Here is a 24,826-nt window from a genome sequence, read left to right as displayed (position 1 = left end):
CTTTTCCCGAGTCAAACTTGAAAAGCGCTGGGCAGACCTGAAGGTGAGGGTATAACTAAGGTCATTCAACATCGAAACTGATGCCGTGGCTGGCTTGGCAATTCCCGGTTGGCTTGGCAATTCCCAGTTTCCTGAAGTCATACACAGGAATGGTATCGTAGCTAAACTCACAAACGACGAGTTTCTGGGTGGAAACCGACCCCGGCCAACTCACGCCATTACAGAGCATGTACGTTATGGACCCCTAAGCAGCTCCTCTTGCTCACATCTGACTTTACAGGAGTAAGAGCCCAGAAGAGGCTCTTACTAGAGCTTCCGCAGGGAACAGAGGCAAGTTAAGATTACCTTTAACAAGGGCAAGTGTCAGAGAGCTGCTCATTTATGAGTTGGATGTAACTGAGCAAGTGAGCAAGCACTCTTCTGTGTGTAAACTTCCTCTATAGCTAGTTCCTCACTTCGCATCTTCCCAGTCGGGACACAAGTACTGAAAGGAGTCCCTGGAAAGGGACGGCAGAGGGCGAATCTCCACGGGAAGCGGTGAAACTACACGTGGCTCAGGCTTTGGTTTGCAGGAATGGCATATCGGTCACTGCGGACATACTCTGCTCTCCAAGGAAGACCAATAGCGCAGGCGGAGAGCGGGAGCGCTGTGTTTTGCTGACGCGGTCACCCCCTGTTCTGACACCAGTGGCAATCGTCACCGCGCACAGGCACCAGCCAGGCTGAAGTCCTCCGGCATTTCGGATGTTTCCGGGAGCTATCAGCATTCCTTCCCTGGCCGGAGAGCCGAACAAGAAAAATTCCACCTGATCACAGAAACGCCTGCTGGAGCATTCCCTGAGTCTGCAACGCGGTTTTTGGAGTTGGGTAATCGTTTATAAATTAAGACAGCATGAGAAATAACGTCATTTTCAGAGCGATGCCTGTCCCCACACAGGGAACTGCCGTATTTCCGGAGCCTTGCAGCCACCGCCTGAACTTACGGTGGACGATTCAGTATTCACACCTCCATGATACGCCTTCAGAAACTGCACAGATCCTATACAATAATATACACGCCTTTCTCCGAGGCAAATAATTAATTAATATACCCATGAGTTGTGATACAGCGTTGTCACAAAATGATAAGGAAAGAGCGCAGAAGATTCTGTTTTACAAGAGGAGATCAAAAGCGTCTTCAGCGTCTTCTGGGATTTTTAAAGTTGCTAATTGTACTAATAGACAGAGAATATATGAATGTGCATGGCTGAAAAAAACGTAATTATATTCACAGCAGCGTAATTCCAATTCACAGCACAGGCAGTGAGGAAAACTAAAGGAAGTTTCTCACTATCATTAAGGAATTGTTTATAGACAGAAAAAGAAGAACAATTGGTATCTATTTGTTTTATTTTATCAATGTATATAGTGCACCTATCACCAAGTATTTTTAGGTACACAAACAATAGAAATTTAAAAACACATAAAATAATGACTCCAAATGGACAAACTTAACAAATAATAATGAAGAAACTCCTTGTGGTTCGGCTGTGCCAAACAGATTTTAAAAGTATAAATACAATTAAAATTAACAGCACTACAGCTATTTAGTAAGTGTTAAGCTAAAGCTATACAATCATTTCCCAGAGTATCAGCACACAATTCAGCCTTATTAGCACCTTGGTACCAGTTGCTGAAGGGCTCCCAATTATTGTTATATACCAACACCAGGTGTCAAAGATAATAGATTATTTTTTTCTAATTAATATGCAAAAGGCTTTTTTTCCGCCCAGCAGTTCTTTAGAGAAAACGAACAATAAACAGAAAGAAGAAAAAGTACTTGTTGTTCAAGTTTTAAAGGTTAATGACTACGTTATCTATACTGTAAGAAGTTCTTCAGTATTGTTGGCAACTGGAGTTGTGGGACAAGGTGCAGTCTCGCTCTTCCAAGGTAATTTCGGATACAGAGTCGGCAGAGCTGACAAAGAGAAGACGGTGTGGCTGCAAATGAAAAAGAAAGGAGCTTAATTAGACAACTAGAAAAGCCAGTACTTTGTTTTACAACAGTCTTGGACAATAATGGGATACCTAAAAAAAAAAACGTTCACATTTTGCAAATTTATCCTTCTCCTTCCTTGCCTTTTTGCCCTCAAAGATGAAGATTAGGGCTGCTGAAACCTTGTTAATAATCGGGGAAATATTCACAAAAGCACGGGCAGGCCAGCAAACGATTTGTGTTTTTAAGTGAACAACCTGCTCCCAGAAAATATCTGATGTCAACAACTTCAAGAACTGCAAAGGTTTTGTTTGGGGGTTTGGTTTTTTTTTATTATTATTATTACTTTATTTATTCCTAGAACAGGTGAAGCAAGTGCTACGGCACTACAAGCTGCACCATCAATGCACCACTATGACAAGACTGACCAGGCAGAACACCCCAAGATCCCGGACCATGTTCAGTGGTCTCAGCAGCTCGTGACACCGCCTTTGTCCCTCGACGCCTCCCCACTCCCTCAAAATGAACACACGCGCGTCTCATGCCAATCTCATTCTTTTGACATCTTTGCTGCGGCTTTTAAAAATCCTACTGAAACTTGGTAATTTTGTGATAACCAACTGTTTTCAGAGGGTGGGTTTTTTTTAGCAGCATTCAGACTACAGAGATGTTTTCTGGAGGAAAACATTAACCAGCGCTCCTTGTCAGTTCACCTCTAACGACATGCTCACAGTCATTGCAATAGTTTCTCTGCTTATTTCCTACCTTTGTCTTGTGGCTTATTTTTACGCTCTACCTAGGTCAGTCTGAACAAATCCAGTTCCCTTTGGGATATTCTCTAAGTCAACAGACCTTTAAGAGTTTTAAGGGACTCTTAAGGGTCGACTCCTATTTCTCAGGTACTTACAAATGCAGTGAAGAAAATTTAGAAAATGAAACATGTGATACTTTTTGCCTACAATCAAAATAAAGTGCTTTATATGCACTTAAAAATATATTTTTAAAAATATTGGGACAGCTGGCCAAAGCTAAATATATATTTTAATCTGAAATTGAAATATTCTGTTTCTTTTTAACAAGGTCTGTAACAGCCAATAAAAAAGTAGCTTTAACGTCTAATTGCGTAAGCACCTAATAAACATAGGATGGGACTTTTTCAGCTTGTATAAATTCTGATGCTGCTCGGTCAACAAGCTCTGGCCTGAGACTAAATATTACCGGGTATTTTTATAGTTAGAAAGGAATTTACCTGAATGTTACTATATTCATGTCATAAAGCACAATGTTAGCTTCTATAACATGGGTTGTTTGGGCTGTTGGAGTGGTTGTTTTTTTGGTGGCTGGGGTTTAAAAATACGAGTTGTAAAAACACACGTGTAAAACTTACCTTCGTGGAGGAGCAGCAGTCTCTCCACTAAACTGCTCGGAGCAGCTAAATCAACAGGCCTCTCAAAATCTGTATTTTTGGCATTTATGTCCGCCCCAAATTCGAGGAGTAAGTTTACGATCTCGGTACTTGAATGCTGGGCAGCCGCGTGGAGTGGAGTCTCCAAATGCTTTCCTTTCTGCACGTTGGCACCTGGTGGGTAGAGGCACATAAAAAGACGTAAGAAGAGATTAATTAACGTTGGCATTGAGTAAAGATGATGTTACAAAACAAACAAAAAATCCCCACTGCCCTAGAACACCACAGCGAATTCAGCCACTTTATTAATTTTATTGCATAGCACTATAGCTAATTGTATCGGTAGTTATTTTTGAACCCATACACTTATCCTAGGTTTTATTACCTAAGCACAACTAGATTTTAAAGGAAAAGACTTTCTAAAAAGAAGGAAAAGAAAAATCAAATGAGGTCGTCTGAGCATTGTTGTTGCCTGAATTATAAAAAAGTAGATTTTCTACATGTTTAAGAAAATTGGCACTACATACAAATAAACTTTCCCTTTAAGTCTTTACAAAGGATCACTTAAATGAAGTTTAGTGTTTATATTTTTGTAAGTACACCAACTCAAGAGGGAATCTTGACTTGGAGACTTTATAGTTTTTCATGTGTTAAAGCTGGCGAAGGGTTTGAAACAGATTCCCATCCCATCCAACCTCCATCAAGGATTTTTCTATAATGGACGACTTAATTTCAATTAAAAATTAACTGGGTTACACAGTCAGGAAAGCTAATAGGGAGAAAACCCCAAACCATTAATTTTCCTGATCCACAGAATTCTAATTACTACACCTTTGTATTAATAAGGAATTGCTAATTTATTTTAAATTAAAGTAGAATAAATTAATTTGCATTAACACATTCATATTCAAGAAAAAATTATCCACACAAGAGTTAACCAAAACTAGCTGGTGTGGAAGGATTTTCCTTACAGGCAAACCGTCCCCCAAAACTGGGTTCGCCCCAACAGTTTTCTAGACTATTCTAGCAGAAGAAACCCCCAGATTTCTTAAGAGAGCTTTACTGATTCTGTGACACCACAAATTGGCTTCTGTACCAACTCTTCTCCCTGAATCAACAATTTTTGCCTTTTTAATTCCCATTTCAGTAAAATAATTGAGTAAGATCACAGGCCTAGCAATTAGATTTGAAATCTGAATAACTCACTCTTCTCAGTATTAACAATTTGAGAATACTTCCACAGTATCGTTCTCTGGCCTATTTCAGTGTCTATTTGCTTTTCAGCTTCTAACACACACTCACAAACTGATCAAATATTAAAACATTCAGATTGACCTAAGTAGTTACTTATATTTTCAATTTACATCCGCTTTTCTCCCTCAGGGCACCCAAGGAATGTAGAATATGCCCCTCTGTTACTGTTTTTAATGTATGGTAGTATTTGAATCCCAAAATATGCTAATTATACTACTGTGATTCTTCAACATAAAAATCACGACATAGGATAGTTAATCATACAGGGAGACTGACTTAATGAGAAACAATTTAACTGCTCACTTAAGTTCTAAATAACCTGCAATTAAGTAGAAAAACAATTCTGGTGCAATGACAGCAAGTCTAATTATTCACATTATTTTTTTTTCTCCATTCATTGTTCTGCAGGACACAAAAGCCCCATATCTCATCACTTGAAAGACAGCAAATGATCTTTTAGCTATGCCGATTGTGTCCTGGGACTTGTGCTGAGCCGCCAACATCTCTTTTCTGTTGATTAAACAAATAATGTGAAATTTAGTATCAAATGCCTTTTTTCTTACCTCTTCTCTCTGCAGCTCAGCCTCAATGCCTTGTAAAAAGATCAATCAGAACACGCTGAAGAATGAAAAAGTGTGGGGCTACGTTGCTAATAAAAGTTCTGTTGAAAGCTCAATGATTACTATGTAAAATTCATTTGTCAAAGCTGATTTTTATTGTTTTTCCTACAGAAAATGAACATCTACAAAGCTGTAGCAGGTTCAAAATTCTGAACACCCATTCTTATTGGTCTCGCTCCCTTTTCCCCTCATATGCTTGATATGAACAAAAGAGATAGTAAGTTATTATAGGAAAACATGCATTACAGAATCAGCTTAGGAGTAGAGCCCTACAAGCAAGGGTTCTAGTTGCCCAGATTGAGCACAGCCCCCTTCAAAGGTGAGTACAGTATGCTTATTGTACAAACTAGTCGTTATTTTTATTGAAATCACGACATACCTGCATAGAGAAGCTTTCGAATACAATGGATCTGCTGCGAAACGCACGCCACGTACAGAGGTGTTCCTAAATGAGGAAGATCTTGGTCGACGTCTATCCCCCAGGATATCAGCACCTCCAGGCACTCACTGTGACCTGTCGGTACAAAGCACGGCACAGTTTGCTCAACTTCAGGAAGCTCTCGCGTAGACAAAACCCGGCACGTCCCTTTACGCTATTCCAGAGACGTTGGTCAACTGCTCCCAGTTTGTTGAGCAGGTAACTCCTTACCTCTGCTGGCTGCTTCATGAGTTGGCGAGGGCAGGCAGGACTCCCACTGCGCTTTGGCACCGTACTCTAACAGGAGCTCAGCACATGCCGCGCTGCCTCTGGAGCACGCATTAAATAAAGGCGTCACTCCGTCAATTGTCGTAGCATTTACCTAGAATATAGAAAATCTACGTAAGAAGAAAATTGAAAGAAAGGTAAATTTTCAAACAGCATATAGTTAGAAATTGCACTGAAATACCAAAATATTACTGGTTAGAATAATGTAGCTTAACTGCTCAGTCCCTGTGCCACTGTCTTCTTCTCACCACACCCCTCAGCTGAAATTAGTTTCCTATTATTCCTGTTAAAATATGTTGAAAAAACCAAAATGCACCTAGAATACCAAAGAGCACCCATTAACATCTGGGCAATAAATAACTTTCAAAAGTCACTGCACTTAGCTTGTTTCATTGAAACAGGAAATTTAAACCTTGTGTGGTGTAAATTCTTCTCCCCACAGCTCTGTCAAGAATGTAAACTCCACATTGAATGTGCAAATTATTTGCCATGTTCTTCTGTGGTTTTAATCTCCAGGTTGGAGCAATATCTCACCGGATGGAGACAAAGCTAACAGCACAGGCTTGCTGTTTTAATACCAACCTCACCACCTCACTGGTTAACTGAATATTCCCAGTATGAGAGAATGAGGAGAGAAACTTGGCAAATTTGTGAGGGCTAACGATGCGAAAGTCCTGGGCCCTCAGCACAGGTAAGGCATGGAGCTGTTGGAGCGGGGCCAGAGGAGGCCCCAGAGATGCTGTGAGGGCTGGAGCCCCTCTGCTGGGATGACAGGCTGGGAGAGGTGGGGGGGTCAGCCTGGGGAAGAGAAGGCTCCGGGGAGACCTTAGAGCCCCTTCCAGTGCCTAAAGGGGCTCCAGGAGAGCTGGGGAGGGACTCTGGATCAGGAAGGGGAGCCATAGGATTAGGGGGAATGGTTTTAAACTGAAAGAGGGAAGACTTAAACTGGATATAAGGAAGACATTTCTTACACTGATGGTGGTGAGACACTGGCCCACGTTGCCCAGAGAGGTGGTGAGGTGGTGGCTGCCTCATCCCTGGAAACATTCCAGGCCAGGTTGGACGGGGTGTGATCAACCTGATCTAGCTGAAGATGTCCCTGCTCACGGCAGGGGGGTTGGACTAGGTGGCCTTTAAAGATCCCTTCCAACCCAAACCATTCCATGATTCTATGCTAAAGGAAGGAGCACAGTTATTTGGAGAGGGTTCCCTCCAGGAGTGTGGTCTCTTCTATGCCCCCCAAACCCACCAAAACAATTAAATGTACTAAAAAAATTCAGGTAGGAAATTTGTTCTTATAGTTTTGTCTATAGTATCTATAGTTTTGTATCTTTAGAATCCTTGTGCTAGCTGAAGCCGAGATGAATTGTGTTTGGAAAGCATCTGTATATATTTTCTTTTTCTGTAATAACATAGACATATTCTACACTGTTCTCGAAACTGAACTGTAAGGACAATAAATATTTCCATCACAAAGATCAGAGGTATGGAAAACTATGCCTTTGAACTCTGATGTCAGCAGAGACTGTAGTGAAAGTGGTCTGTAAAGTCCCATTTTCGTTTCAGGATAACAGCCAGCCAGCCTGACTCAGGAGCACAGAAAAGAGACAGTGCTTTTTTGTACTCAGATCACACAAATCTTAAGAGCACAAAGGTGCAGTGTGACAAAAGATATTCTGGAGATTAAAAGAACAGCCTCTTGCAAGCCACTGAAAGCAAAGGAAACCAGCAAAGGAGAGGGACGCACTCCATATCTTAGAATAGAAATAATGCAATGAAATTCAGAGGTGAAATAAGGCTGGTGACTCACTGCTAGCAGATTCTCTCCTGTTCATTACTCTGTCTCAGTGTCTGCCCAACTCCCACCTATTTTCCCTGTGACTGTTCTTCTGTTTGATATCTACTCTTATACATATAATTATGTGGTTTGTTTGGTTGAGTTTTTTTTTTTTTAACCTAACATCTCTCTAATGATGCTTCTTTGACCCATCACTTTCTTTGCTAGCTTTCAGATGGCAGCTTATTGTAATTAAATGAGAGCAGCGCAATCCATAGGGTGAGTAAACAGAAATACCAATTAAAAAATAAAATAAAATCAAGGAATACATCCTTCTCAGTTAAACCAAGTTTAGCATTAGACTTCATAGAGAAAAAACAAAACCAAAACCTCTTACATTTGCTCCTGCTTCAAGAAGGATTCTTGCACATCCTACGTGATCTCCCAGGCAGGCTTCATGAAGTGGAGTTACTTGGTCAATTGTTAGTGTGTCTACATTGTACCCCTAAAAAGATCACACAAAAGCTGTAAAGAGTTGTCTGCTCACACAACTGTTCAAATGAATAGTTTACAATACTCTAAATAGGCTTAAAACTCTACTTGCAATAAATAAATCTTCAGTGATCATAAAAAGAATCTTTCAATCAATCAATGTGTCTACAGCGTAAAAGTTGTCAGTTCTTTTTTTTTAAATCAGAAATTGGAATAGGATGTAGAGGGTATAAAGAAGATGGAAACAGACTGTTGAGATGCACAGGGATAGGAAAAAAGGCAACAGACACAGTCGGAACATGGTGAATTCCAATTTGTTATATGGAAAAAAATTTCTCTGAGGGGCCAGTGAGCCCCTGGAACAGGGGTCCAGAGAGGCTGGGGCATCTCCGCTCTGGGTGATCTTTAAAACTCAACATGGTCCTGAGTCTGAACTGTCCTGGGATTCTATGATTCTCTGACTTAAGGTATGAAATACCTAAAGCCATAAATTTTGGCAAGGAAAACACTTCTTGCATTGATAAAATCACCAAGCCCTTGAATTTTTGTTTGATTTTTGATTTTGATGTTTGATTTTTAAAGTACTAATAATTGCATCTGTTGGCTTTCATCAAAAGTATTCTGTAGGATAATTTTTCAGTATTGTAGTAGCTAATATTGCAATACTGTAATATTGAAATTTAGTGGTTTACAGTCTCTCCCTTTGCTATTAATGAAATATATTTGTTTTAAATCACAACCATGCAAAACCCAGAATCTTTCAGTGATTCTTCCTCTCAACAAGTATCTTCCCCACCAGCTCTATTTACCTGAGGGCTTAAAGCACTGAACTACACTGACTTACACCATGTAAGGGGGGAAGACTGATATACATTTAGATACAGCTTTGGTGAAGATTTTTTTTTGAGGGGGGAAGTTTTAAAACATACAGAAGAAATATTTTAAATAGTAACTTGTATCTTATCATACAGAAAATTCCTAAATGTGTATTGCTCTGAAAAAATCAAGTCAAAAAAGCAAAGCATACGTAATCTGCATTAATAATAAATGCTGAGAAATTAAGTAACATTAAAAATGAAAGCAATTTTAAGAACACAGCCTTCACCTGTGACAATAAAGTCTTTAGAGAAAGAAGACGTCCTTGACTGGCTGCCTCATGCAGAGGTGAGCGATCTGCCCAAGAACCTATATAATAACAACATTTATTGAGTAAGCCACATGAATTAGAAGGATTTTGGAATGCATAGAGCAAAGCAGAAAATATAATGCACAGAATGAAGTCAACCGTCCTACGAAATTAATTTCTCCTCTTTAGAGACTGTATTTCAAATGATCATTTTCTAGGCAATAAAACTGCTCTATTATTAATTGCCAACATCTTTAACAAATGATTATGTGCTACAGAAAACAACATATTGATATACTGAACTCAGTAATCTGATTTAATAAATTCATCAATTGCCATATTTCCCACTTCCAATTTTGCACTGTTGTTTTTTTTTTTTTTTTTTAAAATCATATATTTTTGCAACTGGCATATAGAAATCTACAGAATTCAACAAATTGATATTTGAACCTAAACCAGACATAAACCTGCCTGAAAAAGTCCTGAAAAAGCTGATGTATATGAAAACCAATGTGGAAACCCTTATGTATGATGAGATTATTCTGCAGCTACCACACAAGTGCAAGGAGAGAAATACAGGGAGAATCACACTAAAAAATTGCTATAGTGGAAATACGATATTAAATCTATGTTCTCATTCTAATAGGTTATTAGGGCTAAAAATAATTGGATATGCGTAATATAAAGGTTTGGCAATTATTTTCATTTCTTTATCACCCCCAAAACAGAAAGAAAAAAAAAAAAAAGGACACCCAACACCAACCCCGTCTTCACACACATATCCCATACTCCCCTCAACTGCCAGCCCAGCCCCAGAGTCACCCAGGGGCTCCCCGTGAAGAACCTGCCCTTCCCTCCAGCACACGGGCCACCAGCAGGCATCTTCCAGCAAGAGAGGGTTGCAGGCATAGCTGATCCCAATTTACTGTATGAACTTTGCATATCAAGCTTTGAGAGACTGTGCAAGGAAAAACCCTCTTCAAAATACATTGACGATACATTCAAATACATTATGAATTACTGGTATTTACTCCTGCAAGAAGAAAATCACTGGAACCATAAAATGCTAATATAATCACTCATGTGAGTTACATCAAGCCCCCCAAAATCCCTGAAGAAACGTAGAGAGAATTAGCTAAGTCTGATGAATCGGCAGCAACAGCAGATGAATCTCCAATTGTAAACACGTTTGACTCTGTCCCTTGCCACGGACCAGGACTGCCTGCAAAGCCACGCACTGCGTGTCGGTGACACGGCAATGAGTTCTAAAGGAGAAGGCTATTGCTCACTCACTGGCAGTCACTGTCCCAGCTCTAAGGTAACGTCTCACTAGAAATAGATTGTGTTTCTGTGTCCTGTTGAGCCCTTCTGACCACTAGCCTGTGTCAGAAAGCACAGGAAATAACCCCCTCAAATCACATGAAGAATGGCCAAAAAGGTTAAGACTACTCAAGCTGAAAAGAAATCACAGCAGGTAAAAACGTATGAAATAGTGCACAATATGATAATTGTGATAAAACCTCCATCTTCCTAGAGGTGTTAGACAAAATAAACTCACTCAGGTGTAAGACTATCTTGTCACAGAACATACAACTACACTGTGGAACTCAGCACCACTGGATGCTATTGGATCAAAAACTCAGCAAAACAAAAGCACCGCTGAGTATTTAAGTTATCATAAGCTGATCACACAAGTTACAAAAACATAGAAGATTAAAGTTTTGTAAACCTGATCTTAAAAATGCAAGGAGATACTTATTATGTCGGAGCATCCAGTATCTGTGAAGCTCCCTGTACTCTTCCACCTCTGGGAGCAGATGGACCATAGGTGAGACTCAGCTTCCAATTCTCTTTCAGAATTATTTGCACTACGCTCTGATCATCTGTCTGTGACTGTGTATGTACACGCACATGCATCGTTCCCTAAACATTCTACTTTAATTTTATTAAATGTAATATTTTGCACTTCTTGTTGCTAGTGAGAATAACAGCTAAAAAAAGCCATACACAAAGTGATCGGGATTTTAAGGGGTATTAGACTACAAAAGCTCAGCTCAGAAATCCTAAAGTGACATGATCTTTACAAAACAGCAGTATTTTCTCTGTCGTCTCAATAAGCTCAAATATGTTTATCCTCTTGTAGGCTGGATGCGTGCAGCCACTATGAAAATTTTAACTAATGTTTTCCTCCTTCTGCAGTAGTATCTGAACCAGCATTCAAATTAATGAGATCCATTAAGTTCTCCTGCTGGTAGCTGCAAAGAATCCCTCAAAAATAATTAAAAGCTGTATTTAGAAGCTGCTTTTGAAATTTTGTCCCCCTATCTCTACAGATGAGAACTTCTCTTGACGCTTTATCCTACTCCTAAATTAACAGGGAGGAAAAAAAGTTTATTATAGAGAAAAACATCTAATAAAATTGTAAGTGTCATGAAGTTTTTATGTCCATTAAATACACTCACACTTTGGACATTTTTGCAGGCATGTATAACTCTAAACGGAACAAAAATGCAGGGGGAATCTGAGAGAAGTATTTTTTTCCACCTTTCCTTCCTTCACCTCCTTCCCTTTTGGATTGCTCAGAAGAAAGTCTGTTAATGTCATTACTCCAGTGACATTTGAGAATCAAATGATGCCAGATCCCACTGTGAATTCGGTTTTGCGCCTCGACCCACCGCATATCCCTGTCTTCATGTAGGGATGCCCCGCAGCAAACTGTTTCTGCTAAATCCATTGAATACAAAATGCTCGTATCGTATCTACTAGAAATAAAATCTGTAAGCCAAATGCTGCAGAAAGATTTTGTGCAAACCAAGTTTGGAACAAATCTTTCACATTCCAACTGATTTATCAATAAACATAGTAATTCATCATTAAATACCACAGGGACAAGAGTATGTTCAAAATAAATACGTATCATAAATAAACATTGAAGGTGTCTTCAAATAAATTGTCTAGATTGCTGCCTTCTACTAATCTACAACCTTGCTATGTCTCTCACTTGGAAAGGGTTACCAAGAATATAAACGAGGAAATTTTTTCCTTCGTTGTTGTCTGTAACAGCAGCATTAGCAAGCACAGGCTATTCCAAAACTGTTAATGCATTAATTCCCTACCGATGTTGTCTCTGACAGATGCTGAATACAAAGTCTCTCCAACTATATTTAGAAGACACGTTAGTTCCAAGCTCTCTGGTGTATAGTTCACCAGGAAGGGCAGCCTACATTGCTTTGTAAACACCAACAAGAAAGAATAAACATATTCACTGCATTAACAGGCAAAGCTAACAAAAAAAATCACAAAGTATCATACAATACCTAGATCTCCATCGCCCCATGGCACTTCCAGCCAATTGCAATTATAAATCCTACTCATTTCTTTCAATCTGAAAAATAAAAAAAAAAAAAGAAAGAAAGAAAAAAAATCTGTTCTGGCTTCGTCTGTTCTTACTAGAGGGCAGCTGTGTCGGGCAGGGGATCAGCAGCTCGCTGCAATACCAACCTTCACCCTCCAGTAAACACAGCTTGGGAGGTACGAGCATACCCAAGTTGCCAGTTTCTTTTCTTACACTAAAGGACGGTGGCCCTTTTTGTTCATTTTTCACATTTCTTTTTTTAACATTAACAACTTTTCAAAGTGTGTTTGCCTTTCAAGATAGCGGAACTGGAATTTCAGCAGAAGAGAAAACTGATAGTGAAATCAAGAGAACCTTGAGCTGAGTAAGAACTGCAGGACAAATGCCTCCTTTTTTAATCTCACGCGATGGGACACATAGTTTTCTATCCTCAAAAATAAGTATTAGTACATAGATTTGTAAGGGAAGCACTGCCAAATGTTCATCTGTTAGTTTACTACTTACTCATAATATACTTTAAAAAGAAATGAGCAAAAATGTTCTGAACCTGTTTCAAATGCTATTGGATCTGTACGCTGAACTGTGTTCTTCTTTTAGCACTTCACTGTTGCCTCCATTATCTTCTAAACAATTCTTTGGTTGTTAAATTGGGGTTTTGATAACTACTCTCAGCAGTGAAAATCCCCCAAAATGGGGATTTACAATTCTGGCTTTGATCCATTTCTAAGTCATTAATGTTATTTTCTTCCTGTTTTCCTACAGACTTCACTCCTTTACATCTACCTGCAAATCATCCCTGCAGTTACGGTCACAGTAGTAAAATACTAAGTAAAAATATTTTTGTGAAAGTCATTAACTCCAGTCATCCCATCCTTTTGTTTTTATTACTAAAAATTTGTGTAGTCATAAAAAAAAAAACCACAAACAAACAAACAAAAAAAAACCAAAACCCCCAAACCAGTTTAAAACGTACATTAAAAAGTTGGGTTTTCAATACAAGGAGGACTGGAAATGAATGAAAGTCTTCTCACTGGCTTCCCTGGGAGAAGATTTATGCCAGGGCTCAGTGCTTTAGAAAAATACTGCTCTAAAGGGAAACAGATGGTGTCCCAGTCCTCAGGAGAGGGAGCATCTTCAGAGTAGAACTGACACCAGAAGCCTGCCACAGCTCATTACTGGGAGACGAGAAACACCAACTATGATAGGATGAAGGGGAATGGCTTCAAACTGGAAGAGGAGAGATTTAGATGAGCTATTGGGAAGAAATTCTTTCCTGTGCGGGTGGTGAGCCCCTGGCACCGGTTGCCCAGAGAAGCTGTGGCTGCCTCATACCTGGAGGTGTTCAAGGCCAGGTTAGACGGGGCTTGGAGCAACCTGGGCTGGGGGGAGGTATCCCTGCCCATGGCAGGGGGGTTGGAACGAGATGATCTTCAAGGTCCCTTCTAACCTAAACCATTCCATGATTCTGTTTGGAAAGTGTTGTAGCTAATATTTATTTCTGCATAACTAGCAAATGCTAGGGATTAATTCCTAGCATTAGATTAATTCCTAGATTAAGCTCGTCACTGTTACCTTTCACTCCTTAAGATCTACTCGGAGTGTTTCAGTTCATGGCATCTGAAGTAACAGATGGGATCAGTAACAATAACAGAAAACCTCTGTACTGTTATAGTGCTGAGATCAATGCACTCACTTCACTCCAGTTGTTAAATCTACCTGATATTTTGTATATCCAATTAAGTTCTAAGAGACTTACTGTGGCACTATAAAATCACCCATTTGTCTAAAGCCCTCACAGGATAAAGAAGTGTGTCAACTACTTAACTGCTACTTGATGTTAAAAACTATTGAAAAGAATCTTAAGTCAAGGACTTAAAAGTTAAGAAATGCACCTGCGGTGATTAACTACTACAATGAGGTATGACTGGCAAAACAGAAGCCACTTCTTTAAACAAATGAAATTCCAACCACGAACACTGAAGTACTCCAAAAGAATCAGAATTTAGGCCAGACATGATTAAAATCCGTCCGAGAGAGAAGATACAGTTCAAGTGACATTTAAATATTTCAATATTTCAAATAATCTTTGTTTTCATTTGACTGAAAATTATGTAGCAATATTTAAATATATACACACAAATACATAAATATATGTATACAAAAAAAAGAAACTTTGATTGGTTCAAACCAATATTCTTTCCAGTGTTTATCATCATGTAGACTTTCAAAATTTGGGGATTTCGTTCCAAATGCAATTGCCAATGATTTCCTACCCTTGAAAACCATACAAAAAAAAATTATTTTCCCTGCCCTGGGCAGGGACACCTCCCCCCAGCCCAGGTTGCTCCAAGCCCCGTCCAACCTGGCCTTGAACACCTCCAGGGATGGGGCAGCCACAGCTCCTCTGGGCAACCTGCGTCAGGGGCTCACCACCATCAAAGTGTTTATGATCCCCCCCCAGTACAGGACCCACATCAGTTTTGCCATTCCAGTGCTGTATTGAATGAATGCGTTAGCATTCAATGTATTTTGTATCTCCCTATCTAGCAGGATCTCCTGCTCTTTAAGCCATGCTATCCAAACAATAAACTGACTATAACATTGTGAATTTTATATTGCCTTTTTCATGGTATTCTCCCAATAATAAAAGAATACTTGAAAACCCTTGCTGAATCTTCATATACAGTGTTTTATAACTAAGTAGCCAAAAGACAGAGTTTTAATGCTTAAATTATAAACCCAATCTAATAGCTTATTTTTTCCAGGGTACTTAAGCATTGCAGTGTACACTGAAAGCATAGTTTAATTACAGCTATGAGACCTCTAAGCTTCTGAAATTTCAGCCTTAGATAATAATAACCATGATCAGTCAAGAAACTTTTAGGTTAGATGATTGGTCTTAAAACACACAGGTGGCACAGCAAAGACAAGAAGAGAATTTGCTTTTACGGACATTAAAAAGTTAACCCTTTTTTCCTACACTTCACACCTTCTTACCTTTGCAACACACAGGAAAACACAGGGCAGATTTTTTCCAAGTATAAACCTAACGAATTCTCAGAGGATTGTCCATCTTGCACCTCCAAGAAAGCAGGCTTTGTGGAAAAGTATGGCATGTGCTTCTGCTGTCAAATACTGGGTTCTAGCGCATTGGAGGGTCAAATCAGCACAGCACAGGCAATGTTACTTTTAACAATTCCTAAATTTTGAGTGCTTTGTCATTGCAATTTAACATCCTTTTCACACAGATACACGAGCCACTAAACCATATTAAAAATCCTAAAAAAACACCCCAGCAATATCCTGCTGGAAACTGGCCTGCTGGAGAGCAGCTCTGATGAGAGGGACCTGGCAGTACTGGTGGGCAACAAGTTGCCCATGAGCCAGCTGTGTGCCCTTGTGGGCAAGAAGGCAAATAGTCTCCTGGGGTGCATCAAGAAGAGCGTGGCCAGGAGGTCAAGGGAGGTCATCCTCCCCCTTTGCTCTGCCCTGGTGAGGCCACATCTGGAGTGCTGTGTGCAGTTCTGGGCTCCCCAGTTCAAGGACAGTGAACTGCTGGAGAGGGTCCAGTGGAGGGCTACAAAGATGCTCAGGGGACTGGAGCACCTCCCTGCTGAGGAGAGGCTGAGAGCGCTGGGGCTGTTCAGCCTGGAGAAGGCTGAGAGGGGATCTCATCAATGCTGATCAATCCCTACAGGACGGGTGGCAAGAGGACGGGGCCAGACTCTTTCCAGTGGTGCCCAGCGACAGGACAAGGGGCAACAGGCACAAACTGGAACATGGGAAATTCCATCTGAACATGAGGAAAAATGTCTTTCCTTTGCGGGTGGCAGAGCCCTGGCACAGGCTGTCCAGAGAGGTGTGGAGTCTCCTTCTCTGGAGATCTTCAAAACCTGCCTGGATGTGTTCCTGTCCAATCTGTCCCCTGGCAGGGGGGTGGACTAGATGATGTCCAGAGGTCCCTTCCAACCCCTGCCACTCGGTGATTCTGTGCTCCAAGCACAGCTCGCCTGTGTCCCAGCAGAAGCAGCATTATGCCATATGAAGGCAATGACAATGACACTGGCAGCAGCCGCTGCAGTCATTGCTGCTGGCTCCTGGCACACATGGGACGAAGCGTGTCAGGCCCTTTCGCTTGTCACATTGCTCATTGCTCATGCACAGCTTGCTTTTTCCGTCTTCTTGAAGGACCAACAACGGGCTGACTATTTTTCCAGCCAAAAGTAGCTTGCAAACTCTGTGTGCCATGGCGTGAGTGCCAAGGTGTAAAATCACATCAACTTCTAAACGCCGTAATCCATTAGACCCACAGCAGAGAGATCTGAGTACATGGAGCAGCTGGTAGCATGCTTGGGCTGTTATCGTTACCTTGGATGAGTCACTAAAATGAAGTAAAGGTTTTCCAGTGGCCTTCCCAACTAGAAGCTGACAGAAAAAGCATACAGACATTCGGAGCTGACATTCCACTCACTTCTGCCTGGAATCATTTTGCTCCTCAAATGCAGTCTCAGTCTTAATCCAGACTGCAAGCAATTTTTCCAGTATCCCCGGTATTTTCCCTGCCTGCAGAGAGTGAATCCAGCACGTGGCATAACCCCTAGCCAGCACCCAGCTGAGCAGCAAAGCTGGGTCAAGTGTGCTGATTTTTGCCACATCCAGGAAGTTTTGGTAAAATAACCTGGTGGCGGACCCTCATACCAGTAGGCTGAAGTCCTTTTCCTAGCCCAACTCTATCCCTTCACCCTTCTACCGAATCTTCTAATGACATATTCCACCCTGTATCACTTTTAGTCCTTTTCCAAGCAACGCATTTAATTACATCCTGCCATGCAATATCCCTTCCTCTTGCTTTGCTCTGCAAGGGTGCCTGAAGAACAAAGTCAGGTTTGGATACCTCCATGGGTGGGAAGAGAGAGGGAAGAAAAGAGCCTTCTTCAGATTTGACATTAGATAGATCTGTTATTCCAGCAAACTGCAACACCCTCAATGCAAGAGAAGTCTCTCAGTAATTCAAGATGTCCATCAATACATACACCCACCCAGTTTGGCAATCCCAAAGAGGCTGTAAGTAGATGGACCGTGTTAATATGGAATCTTCAGGAAATTTTACTTTCCGTATTTTGCTAGGATTTTGAAAATTTCAAAACTTGGCTGACAGTAGCTATTTCTTTGCAAGAACAGCAAAAGGGCCTAACCCTGAACCATATCAAGGAGTGGCTAGGGCTAACATTGAAAAACTTTTGTAAAATTTCTTTCCAGTTGAGGGAGAATGTCCTAGTTTTTTGGAAAATACTGACCTAACTAGCTGAGATCTTCATAAATAAAAGTTACTGTAGAACAGGAAATCTTAGCCCAAACGGTAAACAATATGAGGGTAAAAGTTATGCTACGTATTAAAACTGATGAATAAATATAACCTTACAGTACCATTGCATTCAAATAGTCTCTTGGGAAGTTATGGCAACTGTTGCTTAAATTCTTGAATATTGCTTAATTCTAAAACCCGCAGTACTGGAAATTAGCAAAGGTATTTTTAAGAATAACTCCACTTCCTATAACATATAGCTATGTTTTACACAGCAAATTCATAATTATTTCTAAGCACAATATAGCAAATCTCTCTTTCCTGTCTCCTACTTTCCTTGACTATTTTAACACCTCCTGTTTTTCATTTGGCATCACATTATCAGGAATTTCAAGTTTGATTTCCTTAATTTCTTTGTTGTTTCACTCTAAGCCTCATGACATGGTCAACAGTAACTGGGATTATGATCACTCTTTAAAAAAAAATCTCTATTAGACTCACAGTTACTCAAAGCTCCCTTTTACATACTTGTAAGATGAAAAAAAATAGGAAAATATGGCACAGACAATAGCAGTCCTAAACACTTATTTTACAATAGTTTGTTGCTCATTGCCGAAAACATCAATGTCCAGCAACTTAAATATCTCCTAAGTACTTCTCTGTGCAAATCTTTATAATTATGTCTTTGTATTTACTATCTTAGTACAGGACAAGAATTCTGTCACCTGTAGTTCCTCCATTGCCTTCAATTTCAGCTACCTATAAGCTTCTCTTTATATATAAAAGTCATATGTAGAGCTTACTCCTCCCCCTCCTCCCATTCCCCCCCGCTGCCTGTTGTAAACAATTAGCCTTCAGTATCCAGTTACCTTGTGACAGCACAGCAAAAGTCAGGGTAAGCCAAGCCTTAACCACTTGCATAGAACAAATAGGGCAGATAAACAAGAAAAGGTATTTTAGATCAGCTGATAAGAGGGCAGAAAGAACAAAAATAGCTTCAACACCTTTGCATTAACCCATGCGAGACAATAAAGTGCCACTAACATAAGCATGCATTTATATTACAGCTAGAAAAAAAAAAAAAAACAACAAACAAACCAAAACAAAACACAGTTTAGAGCTAGAACATCAGAAATTGGGTCAGCTTAGCATACTTCAGCACCCGGTCTCTGCAATGGCTGCTCTACTAACCTTGGCTGGTCAGAATACCCCAGCTAGCTTTTCGTTTCGCAGGACACTCCCCTATACTTTCTAGGCGTCTTTTGGGGAGATTCTGGCTCCTCTGGACAGCAGTGTTTGTTGTCATGATTTGGTTCTGCAGGAAAGCCTGGCTGTCATTGGTGCAGGTACGTGGGGCTGACGAACGTCCGCAAATGGATTTCTACTACCTATTTTCCTCCTTCGCTTTTTTTCACAAAGGATCTTGCTGTACGTACTGTAGAATGGCCACAACACTGAAATCCATTCAGTAACATTTACTAGCTTGGACTAGTGAGTACACAGTGGGGGAAGGGAAGAACTGCTCCAGCATTTTCTATTTTTAAAACGGAGAAAGAATCAGCTTAGCTACAGCATGACTCTTAACTATTTACATGATTTAAATGGAAAGAAGGTGTTAATTTTTTAATCATTTAACCAAAAAAGAAACTTAAAGATTCTTAAAGCATGAATATTCAATGCTTTGTTCCTTGAATAACAAGCAATTTAAAACAGAAAAACTAAAACTGCTTTATCAGAATGGCAATTCTTTTAACAATGTAAACAATAATTATTACTGTATCAAGCTTTACTCATATGTAACTTGCAGTTAAAAGATTTTGGAACTCAGAAGAATCCGTGAAACTACGAAGCATTTCTGATTTTTTGTGCTGTGGAGATTTTTGTGTTGTTTTCTTTTTTTTTTAAATAGGGGACAAGGTGTCCTACAGATGTCGACTAAAAACTACCACCTGATTAAATAAAACCATGGTTTGACTACTAAAAAAAAAAAAAAAAAGATATTTAGATATTTCACTGGTTGTTTTGAAAGTCTGATCCCATCATGAAAGTAAGGTTGTAGTTTGTCAGAAGAAGCACAAGTCAATATTTTAAGTAATAACAAAAACTTGTTGAAATAATGACAAAAACAAGGGCAACAACTGGTAGTAGAATTTTTTTTGTTTGTTACTATGTATTAGGCTGATACTATACAACAGAAATCTACAGGGAGAAGCAATCCATGATACAATTCCAGCATGGATAAAGATGACAGTGATTTCTCTGTATTAATAACATGTTAAGGAGCTGCCTTTACCTCCCTGCCACTTCTTTCTAGTATTTCCTCACTATCCTCTTCTACTGATCTAAAAACTAGCCATTTGTAAGCTTTTTAAAAGGAAATTAACTTTACTGGGTTTCACTAGTACTACTCCTTTCAGATACCTGACAAAAATTAATCCCTAAGATGTTGAAGTAATACACAGGTATTCAACGAAATTTTCCATACCCCTCCTGTTTTTCTTTCAGAGAAAATCAGAGGCAAGATTATAGTTAGGTAGGGTAAGGAGCAGCTGCAAATTTCACCTTGAAATGAGAGCACGTGAGCGCTGCCCTACCAGAATGGCACTATCCTCCTGGCAGAACAGAAGCAGGTGGGCTATTGCCGGTCTCGCAAGAGAGGACAAACCTGCGCTCTCCCAGACGTTATGCTGCTGTCAGAAAGTTGTTTTCCTCCAGTTTTATCCAGCTGAATGAACCAGAATGAACCAGAAAATCTCACAGACTGAAATAAACGCTTCTACCCATCCAGCAAGCAGACTCTGCAACTAAGTCTTGAAAAGAGCTTTTGCTCATTATAAAAAGGCACATTATAAATATATCACTTTAATACTACAATTACTTGTTAAATCGTAGTGTTTTCTTCAAGTAAATAAACACTGAACAATGAATTAATAGGAAACCTTACTAAGGACGTGTCTGTGTCAGGAGGACATCTGCCCTGTTCTCCAGGTGAGAAATAACTGATGAGAATTTCTGATGTTGCCATGGCTGTGAAGCTCATCTCGGTTTCACACTTCCTTCCCATTTGGAATAGAATCCCAGGACTTTCAGGAGAAGGTGGTGAAGCTCAGGATCAAGCAAAGCATCTGGCGCTGCAGGGCAGGGATTTACAGTTGGCTGGGAAGACAAGACCTACATGTTTTTGTAGGAGTTTTGTGGGTGAGGCTGTCAGCTGAGAATGAAGCTGGGTCCTTCTAGAGGAGAGGTACAAGCCTGGAAGTAGTTCATACAACTTGCTTTCCACAAATATTCCAGCCCTCTTGGTTATTATTCTCTTTTACTAATTTCAGAGGCTGCCAGTGGAGTTAGACTAACCCCAAAATCGGCCACCTTCAAGGCAAGGGCACAAGGGAATTTATCCCTATTTCCATAGACACCTGCACTCAATATTATTAAGTTACTTTGGAGGACATCAGAATCTTTTTTCACACTTTTACGGAAGGTAAAGCTTATTCCTTTCAGGACTCTAGAAGCAACTTTGCACTAAATTCTGCTAGACATAACTATTCACCCTCTGGGCAAAAGCCATTAAAAAGTCCTATTAAAACAGTACATAAAAAAAGTGAAAGCTAGACCAACATCCAAAATCAACTGGAAATGTATTAAAAACAGAATTGAGATGTCGATATAAAAAGGGGATGAACATACAGTTAAAACTGTGGAGTGAGACTGAAGAAGTCACTACTTCTCTTCCACCTCTGGCATGGAATTTGCTATGTGATCTTCCTCCTGTCAACCATCCATGCACTGCATTACATTAGCCACAAAACAAAAATCAGTATCTCTTGACTTCGTTCAGTAATAAAACTATTAATATTTGAAACCACTGAGGCTTGGTACTTGGATTGTGTTCCTCAGATTTTTCTCTATAAAAGATAAACACTTCCAAAATCCCCCAGAAAACCCATAAGAGAAATCTAAGTAGATATCAAAGTATGTAAAAAATACAGCAGGCCATTACCTTCCTGCTCTGGTACACAAGCAATTAGGACAGTATTCATATTCTAATTATTCACAGAAGCAACGCAGCTACCTGCAGAAAAGCCACCAGAGGAAGGGGCAGACACTGCAGTCTCAGAGTAAGGGAACTGGAGGATTTCACTGAAGATTTTGGAATTCTGACTTAATTTAACAGAGAATTTTTAAATAAACCATTATGTTGCATTTCCCTAATATTTAGTTCTATTCAACTCTTATAACCCAGGGGAAGAACAGTTAAAGGAAACTTTCAAGTGATTTTCTTCACGATCTTTTTCATCCAGGTTTTTATAAAAAGACATGTCAGTACAGTTTCAACATTTCTATGTCAGCAAATAGCTCGGAGTTTACAGGGGCAGCAGCTCTTAACAGGTGGGAATGAAAACAGAAAGAAACTTTTGTTCCTCTCTTTCAATGGGGAACTCATTCTACTTTGAAGACTGCTCTTGAGGCAATAAAGATGCACTTGTGGTAACACACCAAAGAAAAGTGTTAATAAAAACAATGACAAAAAAAAAAACCAAACACCACCTTTCAACACATAATGCAGCCCAATGCAATACAGCCCAAACTCGAGTAACAGCAATTTATCTTAGGAAAAATTGAACAAAATTGCACTATTTTCAAATGTCACAGATCAGTGTTTTGTGTGCACCCCTCCTTCAGTCAGCCAACCGATGAGCCACCTCCCTTCCCAAACTCTCCTGTACTCTCAGGTTCCCTCTGCTTTTATGGCCAGGATTGTTATAGGGTCACAGTGACTGCATGGAACCTGCCACAGGAAACTCTGGAACAGGATGAGAAATCGCCTTTTCCTGCTGACATGATCCACAGACTACAACCCTGAAGCTGAAATTTAAATAGATTCTTGCATCAAGCTGGACTTCACGGCCGACACAATGCCATTATAAGTCATTAGCAGTCCACCCAAAGCTTAAGTATTACCCAGTGGTCACCAACCAGTCCTCTGTCCTCCACATCTAGACAAATAACAGCAGATAATACTTAAAATGTCATTAGTTACTTAAACATAAAATAACATTTCTCCATGCCACCAGAAGCACTAAAAAAGCCTACTAAGCACTCCTGCTCTTTATACAGTATCATCGCGCTCTCTGAGCTGGAAATACAAATTGTTATTATTATTAAGGTAGCAACAGCATGGATGGCTAGTAGTTTTCCTACCTCTTCCGCTGAGACATTTACAGTTGTTAGGCCTTTCTATCCTTGAATGCTGGCAATCGGAATGGAAGGTTTAGAAAAGATTTAAAATTCCGAGATGATAAGGGCTCTGTCTCAGCCACCAGAGAAGTCAAATATGGAAAAATTATACGTTTTCTACATTTTTTGGCTTGTGGATTTGCAATGTGTAACCGCCAGAGCCCTCCACGCAGACCAGCAGTGGTAACACAGAATATTTGCTAATATGTGGGTTAAAGAAAAACAAATCACAGCAGTCATGCTGATGAATCTAGCTAAATCAGTTACCAAGCAGGCCTGGGCTTCAGGTATTGACAGAGAAGACAGACACAAGGTGTGGGACCAGTGGTCAGTGCGGGAGTGGTATAGACCACCACAGAGTGACTCTTCAGCCCACTGCTGTCAGAGAACAGCCGTGAAGAGCGCGACCGTATCTGTTGCCAGAAGGGCTCTACACACAGCAGAGAGTAACATCCACTAGTGCAACAGATGCAGCATGCCATAATGGATTTATGACCCACCAGCCAGTGCTGCTGCAGTCACGAAGAGAGCTCAGTACTTAGGCACGTAATGCATTCCCCCAAAGCCATCATCATCATCTCACCCTGGCAGAAGTTCACTCGCTGCTCGCCTGCATTGCAAATGCTTGAGAACATCCCCAGCGAGAGAGGAGTGTGAATAGCACAACGCTGGCCGTAACAACGCCATGGCCGAGGGGAGGAACATCACCTTCAGGGAGCTAGGCTATTTTGGGCCTCCCCTGTTGCCTAATGCCCCACCGATGCACCAGCGCAGATGGGATGTTTGAGCTTGCCCCGATCCAGTACTGGAATGTCCTAATAGCCTTTCTTTAACAACAGTTGTCTTTAAGGCCTTGCAGACAGATTGCTCCAGGATTATCTTTCAGACTTGTTGCTATGCACCTTTGAAAATCCAGGTTTTAAGCTTCATCAGAGTTCATGTTTCATTTCATACTTGTTTGTAGTTCAGATTTAATCCAGAAAAATAAAGAAATCAATTGAAGGGGGTTTCCATGTGAGTTAACTTAAGACTGTGCACATCAAGCAAGCCAACAACCCAACCTGGTGACAAGTAAAGGTCCATCTTCAGAAGACACATTTCAAGAAGGCACACATAAATGATACTGAGTATAAATACAGCCTGTGGCGATGCTCTTCTCAAGGAGGTCCTGCCATACAAATACAGATAGGAGTGAAAAAAACCAAAACCAACACAAAGGAATCCACATGATAGGATATCTCAGTTTCTTTCAGGGAAACAAATATGCAAACAGGCTCCAGCGGATATATTCACTAGAAGTTTCTGTAGCCTCAGAGATTTTCATTAAGGTGAGGGACGAGTCAATGCTTGCCAAGAGATGTGCTCGGCTTTTGTTCCTGCAAATAGGTCAGGGCTCTGGCCATGCCAGTCTAGTCACATCATACAACTCTCACCGAAATCCCTTTAAGGTAGGTTATGTTCTTCCGAGAAGCATGGTTCTGGTATCTTGCTGACATGTGGTATCATTTGCTTCATTCTAAGCAAGCGTCTTCTTGAGATTTATTTTGAAGTATGAGTTATTTGTCACATTAGG

The 24,826-nt window shown here is 40.3% G+C and overlaps 1 protein-coding gene across 8 annotated transcripts in view; it reads right to left on the bottom strand.

The window, feature by feature from the left end:
- Nucleotides 1–1,371: 1,371 nt before the first annotated feature.
- ASB5 (ankyrin repeat and SOCS box containing 5) overlaps nt 1,372–24,826 on the bottom strand; it is a 42,006-nt gene continuing 18,551 nt past the window's right edge. For 7 of the 8 annotated variants that reach the window (XM_082482163.1, XM_082482162.1, XM_082482166.1 and 4 more), the window contains 6 exons: nt 9,335–9,414; nt 8,135–8,242; nt 5,904–6,054; nt 5,634–5,768; nt 3,363–3,554; nt 1,372–1,980 (listed from right to left, as the gene is read on the bottom strand). In XM_082482163.1, the coding sequence (XP_082338289.1) occupies nt 1,853–1,980; nt 3,363–3,554; nt 5,634–5,768; nt 5,904–6,054; nt 8,135–8,242; nt 9,335–9,414 (794 nt within the window). In that variant the 3' untranslated portion in view covers nt 1,372–1,852. Of the gene's footprint in view, nt 1,981–3,362; nt 3,555–5,633; nt 5,769–5,903; nt 6,055–8,134; nt 8,243–9,334; nt 9,415–12,672; nt 13,055–24,826 lie in introns of those variants that run through there. The other variant, XM_082482169.1, reaches the window with a different exon arrangement.

The sequence above is a fragment of the Vanellus vanellus genome (genome assembly GCF_965231255.1).
Source record: "Vanellus vanellus genome assembly, chromosome: 4".
Classification (NCBI taxonomy): domain Eukaryota; kingdom Metazoa; phylum Chordata; class Aves; order Charadriiformes; family Charadriidae; genus Vanellus; species Vanellus vanellus.
Note: the sequence above shows the minus strand (reverse complement) of the source record. Positions and strands in the feature narration are given on the sequence as shown.